The sequence below is a fragment of the Drosophila kikkawai genome, chromosome 3L (assembly GCF_030179895.1).
Source record: "Drosophila kikkawai strain 14028-0561.14 chromosome 3L, DkikHiC1v2, whole genome shotgun sequence".
In the NCBI taxonomy this organism is placed as follows: Eukaryota; Metazoa; Arthropoda; class Insecta; order Diptera; family Drosophilidae; genus Drosophila; species Drosophila kikkawai.
In genome coordinates this window covers 33,957,501-33,968,988 of record NC_091730.1, presented here as the reverse complement: position 1 = coordinate 33,968,988, position 11,488 = coordinate 33,957,501, and the positions used below count along the sequence as shown (strand labels likewise).

Genomic DNA, 11,488 nt, shown 5'->3' with positions numbered 1-11,488 from the left:
AACGAAGTTTGTGGAGGAAAAAGAAAATCATGCCAGCGACATAGCAGTTCTCCCGGAAGCAACTCATCCCATCCGATGCTGGCTAACCAAATATCCTGCATTAGGATTTTGGCCTGAACCACAAATGGGGAGACCCACCCAGCTGGATCAGACAACTTTGCGATTTGCGATAGGACGTCGCAATTGGGGTAGTTTGCACTTATCGTGACCTCATTCGGGACAAAATAAAATTCACCCGCCGCACAGTAGCGCCTCTCGAACAAAAGCCGTTGCAAAAATAGGAAAATTCATAATCGCAAAATCATTTTAAACCATACGTATTCGACAGAGAATTTCCCAGGGATTCCAAATCTGTAACAAAAACTTTCCGATTTTTTTTGTGGAAGATATGAGCATTCAAAGTCGAAATTGTTTTTCGTGAATGCGTCATACAACAAAAAATATGTAAATTAGTCGACTTGCAGATATAATTATACAAAAACTACATAACCAATGGTCATGATTTTTTCTTTTAATGATAGTTACATTCAATATCTCTTATCCAAATTTAAAAAAGTGGTAGTTTTGTGTGGGCTTGTACAGGTAAATCGCTACCTGCCAGGTGTCCATTATTTTCACCTTTTTCTGGCTAAAGTAGTCTATAACTTCTGAAGCTGCCCAGAGCCAGCAACTACACTATGACTACGCACTGCGTGTATCTTTCCTGAATCAGAATCCGTTTAGAAAGTCTGCGTCCAGCTGCGACTCTGTCATTGCGAAGCAAAACACGCGCTCACGGTTCTGTGGCGGTTAAACTTAGAATATTTTTTTTCAGTTTTCAAATTATTTTTATTTAGGCAAATACATTAAAATAAAGACAAAAAATTAAAAAAAAATATTTTTAAAAAATTTATTTATTTATTTAATGCTAATTATTAGTTATAAACTAATAGTTAACAAAAGATTAATGAGTAATGGCTACCAAGGCCTTCCGCTCTATAGTGTATTAACAAAGATATGTGTGTGGAATATGTTATAATTAAATTTTATGTATGAGATTCGTTTTGTGTAGAAAGTATATGATTTTATTAGAGTTTGTTGCTGTTGGATTCGCAAGGAGATGGATTGGGTTATCATTGGAAAAGCAAATTGTTCTAACATGTGAAAGTGCAGTGCACTCTATTAAAATGTGTTGGATGTCTATCGCTGAGGTGTTGCAAAAGGGACAGATACTTGTTAGGGAACTATTCATATAATGGGCATTTGTGAGTTGTGTGTGTCCTAGTCGTAGTCTATTTATTGGATTGTCTTCATTGAGAAAAAAATATTTCTTCACTTTGATACCCTTTAAAAAGGCGAAAAAGTGGGTGGGGCAGATTTTTAAATACATATGTAAATTTTATAACAAACACTGTCATGTCAAATAGAGTTTAAATTATTTAGTTATATTGTTTTGTTCAAAAGTTATGATTTTTGGAACGTAAAATGAGAAAAGGCGCTACTGTGCGACGCTCCGATATTTGACAATTTTTCCGTCTCTCGTTATCTCCGCTATTCTGCATTGGCATACGGGTAATGCACAAACATAGACACATACGCATTGGTTCCTAAATACAGCACCGGTCAATCACATAAGTCTAGACAAAGAAAATAATTTTTTAAATATTTTTTTTATTAAAATTCCAACTAACGAATTAAGTTAGAAATCCAAGTCTGCTTCCATATCTGCATTGGTGTGAATGAAAGAGCTCCAAATAAATTAGAAGTCTTCATGTGTTGAGTTTTTGTAAGAAACTGATTTTATTTCATTCAAACCCTAGCTTATATAGCTAACATGAGAATGTACATTGTAGATCTTAGTTTTAGACCCACGCATCGGACAGTTCCCGATCGCGAGAAATATTCTAAGCGCAATAAGGGTGCACATGTCAACCCGATCGTAAAATTCCTAAACAAACCCAGACCGTTCACAGGAGGTCATATTTCGGGTTACTTGTTACATAGGCTCAAGTAGCGGTTTCAAATAGCTATGCACACAAGTGCTAGACAGTGCACTGTGGCCGGGACTTAATCGCTAACAGATGCGTTCTTATTTATAACCGTGTTCATGTTTGAACATTCTGCCAAGGGCCAGCAAGGTGTAGGTGTACATTTAAATTAGTTGCAATAAACTTAAGTGGACTGTATTTATTTATTCGATATTATCAATTTTGCAACTAATATTTTACAACGGCCTCTGTATCATGGCTTAATAAACAATTACAATTTCATTTCTTTTAATTTCATTTTAATTATCATGCTACATTTCACAAATACAATTCAATTCAATTTACAAAAATAATTTCCTGTTCATGTGTGAACATTCTGCCAAGGGCCAGCAGGGTGTAGGATTTTAGCTTATTAAATTCTCAAAAAATACAATAAAATTTCAAATACATATGATTAAAGAGGTATGACCCAATATGTGATGCATGCTTAACCCTTTTCTATATGGGCCATATTCCTTTTCCATTTACTTCTATTTTTGAATTTTTGCTCAAATTTTCTAGCTTGTGCCATTGCTTGTGGCTTCGATTCTTCTACTAATTTTTTATCTTTAACAGGAATCTTTACAATAGGTCTACATATGGTGGTACTTATAAAATGAGTTTTCCCTATTGACTTAGTGCCCTTGGACTTAGTTCTCCCTGAGACAATCCACCCAAACTTAGTATTCTGACCTAGCAAACCATCTATTTTTGCCAAACCTCTCTTCATGATATGCGTATATAAATCCGCTCCAATAATTACATCAACTCGACCTGGCTTATTAAAGTCCGGGTCAGCTAATGTAAAGTTTTGCCATTTGGACTTGTCTACCTCTACCTTATTTATTGGTAGGGCTTTCATTAATTTGGGCAATATTCTTTCCTCGGTTATTACATCCTTTTTTGATGTAGGGTCGTCAATAATTAATTTTATTTTATGTTTTGACACACATATATCTGTTGAAGAAATTCCACTAATTTCTGTTTTTGCTTTTATTCGAGGCAGCTTTAAAATTTGAGCTGCCTCCTCTGATATGATAGTGCTTTGGGATCCACTATCTATCAGAGCTCTTAAATTTTTAAAATCGCCATTTGCCGATTTTACCTTGATCTTTGCTGTTGCAAGCAACGCCTGAGTTGAAGTCACGCAGGTGTTCACATTTTCCCTATTTTGGGAATATGCAATATGCAGCATTGAATGATGCCTTCTATTACACAGCGAACATAAATTTTCGCTGGTACATCTTCTGTTGTCAGGATGCTTAAGGCACCTTCTACATAATTGTACTTCATTTACGACTTCTAGTCGTTCTGTGGGATTCATACCCTTAAATTTGTGGCACTGCGTTACAATGTGACCCATCATTTTGCAGATGTGGCACTTTACTTCAGTCATGTTTAAAAATTCGTTTCTTTTCGAAACATGATTTTTGGCAAAATTTTTTGAAAAATTAAAATTTCTATTGACAGGTTTTTCTTCCTGTACAGAGCTAGTGGAACTCAGCCGCTGCGCTAAAAATTCCATTACATCCGCTAATTGCTGGATGTCTTTGGTTTTTTTAATATGACTCTCATATAACTGAAGAGTCTGTGTATTAAATTTTCTGAGCACAATGTGAGCAAATAACACATTAACTTCATCGGACAGATTAGCTTTCAGTTTTAAAATGTGTATCGCTTCATTGATTGTGTCTATAAATAATTTAATCTGCCTAACAGAATCAATATTCAACATTGACAAATCCATTAGGCGATTTAGTTGGTCAAAGAATATTTTTCTCTTATTTTCGTACCGCTTGGTTAGAAGGTCCCAAGCGGCCTCATAATTTTCCGCTGTACCCATTAACAGATGGGCTACAACGTTTCTTGCCTCACCTTTTAAGGCTGATTTTAAATAATTGAATTTTAGGGAAGTGCTAAGACTTTCCCTAGAATGAATTAATTCCATAAACAAATCATGAAATATGTCCCACTCTTTGGCATCACCGCCAAAGGTGCGAACCTCAATTTTTGGTAGGGTCGGTAGTTCTGGGGTGGTGTAAGTACCCTCAAATTTTTCTCCGACCCTCTCCTTTAATTGTTCATTTATCTCCAATGGGATATTTTGAACGTGAAATTCTAGCTCATATAGTGCTGACTACAAGCTTAAGCTACATGCTCCTACTTCTTTTTTGCGGTCGGAAATATTTTGCCAGAGGAAATATATTTTATTTTTCCTTATACGCAAGGTTTCGCGTTTCTGGCTCTGGATATCCCTATAAGTTTCCTCAAGGTAATCTCTAAGCTTCTGAATTTGCTGCTCTAAAAACGTATGTTTGGCATCATCTTGACTACTTTGACTTTTCTTACCTGACTCCGCGATCTTTTCTCGAATTTGTCTAAAGGCATCAAATATTCGGTCATAACTCTTTTTGCTAAAATATTCATGGTCTATGGGGCCTAATCTAACTAGCATTTTGTGATTGGTTTGAGCTTCTCTCTCCAACTCATTCACGGATTTTATTTCCTGACTTGACAATACTACCTCTCCATTTAGGATTTCCCCACAGACCTTATTAATTTCTGACTGCCTTTTCAGCAGGCTCAAAATTTGCTCGGACAACATCTTCTTTTTTTTTTTATATATATATCAAAATTATCTTATTATTAATTTTTTAACTTATAATGTTAGTATATAGTAAATTTGTGTCTTATCTTTTTTCTGCCGCTGTCGTTGTTGCCGCTGCCGCTGCCGCTGTAGTTGCTGCCGCCGTAGTCGCTGCCGCCGTAGTCGTAGTCGCTGCCGCCGTAGTCGCTGCCGCCGTAGTCGTATTTTTAGCTGCGGCTGTAGTTGCTGCCGCCGTAGTCGCTGCAGCCGTAGTCAGTTGTAGGATGTTTTTGCTGCTGCGGCTGTAGTTGCTGCCGCTGTAGTCGTAGGTTTTTGAGCACTGCTTCACTTTTTCCTTTTCTTTTTCGCCGAGCACTGAGAGTTAGATTTTGTTCTTTTTATATTTTTTTTTTCAATCAAATTTTATTTATTTATTTTTTAATGCACTCCACTACTGATGTTTTCTTTTATTTTTTCCAAAAAAAAGGCCTCAGTACGCCTCCTAACCATATATTTCAATGGTATCACATTCACTACTGATGTTTTTCTTTATTTTCAAAGAAAGGCCTCAGTACGCCTCCTAACCATATATTCCAATGGTATTACAGCAACCTTTAGCTATGTCAAGCCTAAAGGTGCTTCAATTTAAACATAAAAAACTCTTTTGTGTCTTTTTGTTTTATAATATTATTCTCTGTTCCTTACCACGGGTGGGGGGAAACAAGAGATCTTTATTTTTGCAGCCTTAATCTTTTAAGGTGCTGGTTTAAAACTCTGAACCTCTTACCACAGGGGGGAAAGTTGCAGAGCGGTCGAAGGACCAAAATGAAAGAGCTCCAAATAAATTAGAAGTCTTCATGTGTTGAGTTTTTGTAAGAAACTGATTTTATTTCATTTAAACCCTAGCTTATATAGCTAACATGAGAATGTACATTGTAGATCTTAGTTTTAGACCCACGCATCGGACAGTTCCCGATCGCGAGAAATATTCTAAGCGCAATAAGGGTGCACATGTCAACCCGATCGTAAATATCCTAAACAAACCCAGACCGCTCACAGGAGGTCATATTTCGGGTTACTTGTTACATAGGCTCAAGTGGCGGTTTCAAATAGCTATGCACACAAGTGCTAGACAGTGCACTGTGGCCGGGACTTAATCGCTAACAGATGCGTTCTTATTTATAACCGTGTTCATGTTTGAACAGTGAACGTATTTTTGCTGCTGACCGGAATTATTAAATTAATTCAAACATTTCCGTTTATATTCCATAGAGAAAAAATACAATTTATTCACGAAGTAATTATTATTCCAAAAATAATTATTGGTTCGATTGGTTCCTAAATTCCCAATCCAGCGGCAACCCATTAATATTTCGTAATATTTATTTACAGTAAATTGTCGTAAAATATATATAAAATGACTTCTACTATTTTAAACAAATTTAATTTGATTTGTGACCGTCTGAGTCACTTCGACTCCAGTCTGCAATCCAGCAGCATCCACTCCCCATACAAGTACACTTGCCAAATTCATCTTGACCAAGTCCGAGCGCTTGGGATAAGGTCGAGAAAGAGTACGAAGCTTGTTCAGAGCTAATTTCAGTTGGCTGAGAGGACAGATCGATACGATCTCTGCTAAAGCCGCTCAAGTCCAATGCTGCTCCACGAAACTTCCAAAGCTGACACTTTCATTATGGGAGAAATCCATCCAACATAAAACCGAAATTCCTACGTGGCCGAAACTTGATTCATTCCTAACGGAGCGTTATAGAACTCTGGAAGCCATAGATTCTCTCCAGCCTCCTGCGATATGCTTTGTTCGTCTAAACCGACAATCTCCAACCAGTCGCCACGAGTGCTAAAATCCTTTAATACGCGGATTGTTCACAAATCCAAAAGATGCGATTTGTGTTCTGCAGAAAACAATCCAGTGCGTAAATGCCCACGCTTCCTCCAAATGACGATAGAAAATCTTACTTCATATATTAAAAAAAAACAGTTGTGCTTAAATTGCTTTGCAAGCGGTCATCCACTCCGCAATTGCACAAGCGCCCACAGCTGTCTTACTTGTCACGGTCGGCATCACACTTTGTTGCATCCAAGCAACTCTTCTTTCAGTGGTTCCGATTCCTCGTGATGACACCCGACAAATATCTCCACCTATCCAACGGATTTCGTCGTTCTCTACACGAGTGACCAATGCGGCCGACTCCTTCAACTACTGGGTTCCGTACGACTACAGCAAGAACAGACGTTCCCGAGGTATTTTATCCTACCAATGCCGAGTCTGCCAAGGGAACCATCCTCTTCGGAAGAGCCACCGTTTTCTCCGGCTTGATGCTAAGAAATGGCTCCAGGCAGTCATCAACAGGAAATACTAAACATATCGACGACCGTCGCGTAAAACCCCCAATAGTCTTTGTCCCCTCCAATATAATAATACATATAATATGTATATATACTCATATATATATATATGTAAAATGGAAAGGGATCGAAGCAGGCCGAGAGCTTGGAACTGACAGCAGCTAAGCAGGAAGAGAGAGAGAATTATTCATTGTGTTTTGGGAGTTCAACAGTTACAGTTGAAATTAAGCAGATATAGAAGCAGAGAAAGTAACAAAAGTTGAAAAGAAAACGGAAGAAGCAGATAATAGGAAAGAAAACTTGCACATTTTTAGAAACATATAATATCCGAAAAATTATTATAATAAACGTAACACAAGAGGGAAATACCCATCTTACATTTGGGGGCTCGTCCAAACCTAAAATTGCAAGTCCGGAGAAGTTTAAAAGGCGGATAGCGGAAGGGAATGAGTGTGAAGCCGTATTACACTAGACCTGTCGCAGCGGATAAAACTATCAGAATGGATAACTTTGGTAAAGCTGGTGAACAGGAGAATGACGATGAAGTTAAAAGCATGCATGAACTTTCCGAATCAAGAGGAGAACAAAAGGCTGCAAGAAGAAGCATGCAGAATCGTGTCGGAACAAGTGGAAGGCAGAATAATACAGCTATAGCAGTTGAGAGCAGCTCGATCGACGAAAACACAAAAACGCTGAAAGACCTTGTGCAGCTGCTTGCCATAAAGTTTGGAGCGGAGGAGCAGAACAGTGGATGCTCGATTACAGCGGAAAGCTTCGCGAAAATTATTCCAGAGTTTGACGGAGAATCCATTCCAGTGAAGTACTGGTTCGACAATTTTGAGCAGAATGTTGCAGCCTACGGGTTGAACATAAAGCAAATGTATGTCCAGGCTCGGGCGAAAATGGTGAACACTGCAAAATTATTTTTGGAGTCTACGTTCGTTCATCAATATGCAGAAATGCGTATGCTGATGGAGACAGAGTTTAGTCGTCAATATGTGTGCAGTGCTGATGTCCATGAGCAGCTCCGTACTCGGAAGAAACGCAAGGACGAATCATTTCATGTATACCTACTGCAGATGAAAAAGATTGCGTCACTTGGAAACATCGATGTACGTTCGGTAATCCGTTATGTTGTTGACGGCCTAAGCATGAGGAGTGACTTTAGATACTCTCTCTATTGTTGCAAAACGTATAAAGAGCTACAGGAGCAGTATGAGGTGTACGAACGAGTGGGCGAGAAGCCGTTCAAGCCGAACAACGAGAGGTCGACGCCGGACAATAGGATGCAGCGCGAGTTCAACCACAGAAAGAATCACTGCTTCAATTGTGGATCTGCAGATCATCTTCGCAAAGATTGCAGGGCTGCCGTAAAATGCTTCAGATGTAACGAGGAGGGCCACATGTCAAGGGATTGCCCTGAATCAACTGCAGATGTTCAAGTTGTACACAGTGCAAATCGCATGAAAAAGGTGACCATCAACGACGTGGAAGTGGAGTGTCTGGTAGATACGGGAGCCGACTTATCTATTTTGCGCAAGTATGTCTTTGAAAAAATACCGAATGTCATCTTGAGAAGATGTGCCTCGAAGCTGCGTGGGCTTGGAGGCTGAGGTTGCAGTAGATCAGGAGTTGACGACACACAACTTTGTTGTAGTGGAGGATGCGGACATTGAGTATGATGCGCTGCTCGGTTTCGATTTCGTCTCAAAGTTTAACTTTTCGCTGTCGGCCGACGGATACAAGTTTTCTTCCCAGCTGGAGGAGAAGGCTTGTGAGAAGCCAAAGCAGTATGATAAAGAAGTGTCGGAGCTGATCAAGAACTACAAGGCCGTGAATACAGTCGCAGAAGTCCCAGTCAAGATGCGGAAGAAGGTGCTGAAGAAGCCGCCAACAGATGGATATATAAGAATCCTTGGCTATGAGGGAGTGACCAAGAAGCTGACCCGCTGCAATGCTGGAACAACCCAAGAGTGTTTGGCGGAGACGCCGCGAAGAGCAAGCCTAAAATCAGATCTGGCCAGCAACCACAAGCTGCGTGAGTTGCGCAAAGCCCAGATTGATGGCACTAAGAAGGAGAAGTCACTAGCTAAAAAGGAGTGCCAGCTGCTGCAGAAGAAGTCGACCCACGATGAGATCCTTGCCCGCTGTCAGGAGTTGGCCTTCATGAAGATGAGTGAGTCCCAAAAGTCGGCCATAGAGGGCCGCAGAATTTTGAAAAAGAAGCAGGAAAGTCGAAGAAAAGATACAAAGAGAGAGATTCAACGAGCACAGGAATTGTATAGGAGGAACTTTGACCGAAAGCGAAAACCGGAAGTCGATCATAAAGTTGTAGACTTAGTCGCTATACGCCGGACACAGTTTGTAGCTGGAAAGAAGTTGGCTGGAGAGTACATGGGACCGTACGCGGTTGCAAAAGTGAAGAGGAATGGGAGGTACGAAGTTCGGAAGGCAGCAGATTTCGAAGGACCAATTAACACTTCAACCAGTTGTGACTACATTAAGCTGTGGCGATATGTCCAGGACAACGAGGATGATTGGTCATCTGGGACAGATGAGTAGTCAAAAAAAAGGCCGAATGTAAAATGGAAAGAGATCGAAGCAGGCCGAGAGCTTGGAACTGACAGCAGCTAAGCAGGAAGAGAGAGAGAATTATTCATTGTGTTTTGGGAGTTCAACAGTTACAGTTGAAATTAAGCAGATATAGAAGCAGAGAAAGTAACAAAAGTTGAAAAGAAAACGGAAGAAGCAGATAATAGGAAAGAAAACTTGCACATTTTTAGAAACATATAATATCCGAAAAATTATTATAATAAACGTAACACAAGAGGGAAATACCCATCTTACATATATATTTTTTTTCGCGCGGGATCCCGCTTCTACCTCCCGCCCAACCGACCGAGGGTCGCAGCCGTGTGACGTACGGCACGAATCGCGAACTTGATAGACGCGTTAGAATTAAAGAAGAAATAAACGAGGAAACATTAGGAGGGAACAAAAAAATATATAATGTTAGGTATTTGCATAACGACTAATTTGAATTTTAAGATCAATGTGGCAACGCTAGTAATACGTTACACAGTACTTAAGAATACGTTGTACAACCCTAGAGAATAACAGACAAAAGCAATGAAGAAGTAACTGTAATATGGAATAACCAGAATCGGAATAAAACCTGGTGTGAAGACATCACATAAATGGCGACGAGAGAAAAATTTGATTAATATCAATATATTCCACGACATCAACTTGTAATACAAGCAAATAAGACCAACTTTTGGCAAGCAAGATCAACATGGCCAACGAAAGCATTATTGTGTCAAATTTTAGGAATAGGACTGCCAACTGAGGCCATTTAGGGAAGTGGGTTCATTCACCCTATGAAGGAGAACTCGAACAAGAAACCTAATGGAGTTCGATTTCGAATGGCGTGTTGTCGGTTGTCGCTGCCTCCGTTGGTTTGAATCCGGAGAGAAGGAAATTCGATCGAGCGCGGGACAGTGCGGTGGTGCGAAAATTTGAAAATTGTAAAGTGGCCCAAGGAAAATTAAAAAAAAAAAACTATATATATCAATACCAAGTGGCAATTAAAAAAATAGTAATCAAGTGGAGCAGTTATATTTTTTGGAGACAAACAGAAGGAAGTAGGAACCTGGGAAGCTGGATCGGCGAACCCTCGAGGTGAGTGGTCGGGGACTAGGCAGGACAGTTAGAAGAAGATAAAGAATTTTTTTTTTTAAATATAGAAGCCGACCAGGACCAGGTTACAAAGAAGGAACGCCAGGCCAAGATCCGGGCCTGGCGAAATTTTTTGGTGCTGGAGCATAAAATTTTTCTTGTGGGCAAATTATTTTGGTGACCACATAATTTTTGAGCGTGGTGTATATATTCGGTGGCTGCGTAATTTTCATATTGTTTGGCCGCAAAATCGGTGGTTTTCACAACTAAATCTGTTGGACTTCTCCACCGGCCATCGAAAGCAAGTTTGCCCAACATTTTGTCTCGCGACTGTGGTTCATAACCTCGCCGGCACAGTACCACCTACCTGAGGACCGACACGCCTACCAAGGGGCGGCATCGGGAGGCACCGAAGGCTTCAGCCACAGTCAGGGAGATGTGAATATGGAGTAGTTTTCGTCATGGGAAGGGAGAAGGGAGCGATGGCGTAAGTGATGTGAGTACGAAGATGTTAGGGCAGCTGCATAAACAATTTCTGCCAGCAGCCTGCAAAGGATGGGAGGGTAAAGCAGGGGAGCTCCAAAGGACATCCAGGAGTCTCCCAGATAACTGACTGTTTAAATATGTATGTGTTATTAATGAATGTTTCGTCCAGTTCAAAGTTGTGCAAGTATTAGTGCTGTGTAACGTCTCGTCTTAATCTAGGGCGGAATGTTTAAAAACAAAAAAATTTTATATGTTACGTGGGTTAGTGGGCCGGGCCAAGAACCTGTGCCCGAGAGAGCTAGCCGAGGCATGGCCCTAGCCGATGGCTGCATACGCAGGACCTATAGGGTCATAACAGAAATGG

At 40.0% G+C, this 11,488-nt stretch overlaps 1 protein-coding gene across 1 annotated transcript; it reads left to right on the top strand.

Moving 5' to 3' along the window:
- The first annotated feature begins 7,460 nt into the window (after nt 1-7,460).
- LOC138928455 (uncharacterized) lies at nt 7,461-11,175 on the top strand. The gene is made up of 4 exons (XM_070285531.1): nt 7,461-8,330; nt 8,414-8,465; nt 8,537-10,641; nt 10,707-11,175. Exons 1-3 carry the CDS (start codon nt 7,461-7,463, stop codon nt 9,520-9,522), a joined length of 1,908 nt encoding a protein of 635 aa, XP_070141632.1. The 3' UTR covers nt 9,523-10,641; nt 10,707-11,175.
- Nucleotides 11,176-11,488: the final 313 nt, after the last annotated feature.

Excerpts from the sequence above, each read along its gene's own strand:
- LOC138928455 (XM_070285531.1), top strand. The coding sequence starts at position 7,461 with ATGGATAACTTTGGTAAAGCTGGTGAACAGGAGAATGACGATGAAGTT. Across the intron at positions 8,331-8,413 it reads GCAAAGATTGCAGGGCTGCC|TGCAAATCGCATGAAAAAGG; the intron begins GTAAAATGCTTC and ends AGTTGTACACAG. Across the intron at positions 8,466-8,536 it reads ACGTGGAAGTGGAGTGTCTG|AAGATGTGCCTCGAAGCTGC; the intron begins GTAGATACGGGA and ends TGTCATCTTGAG.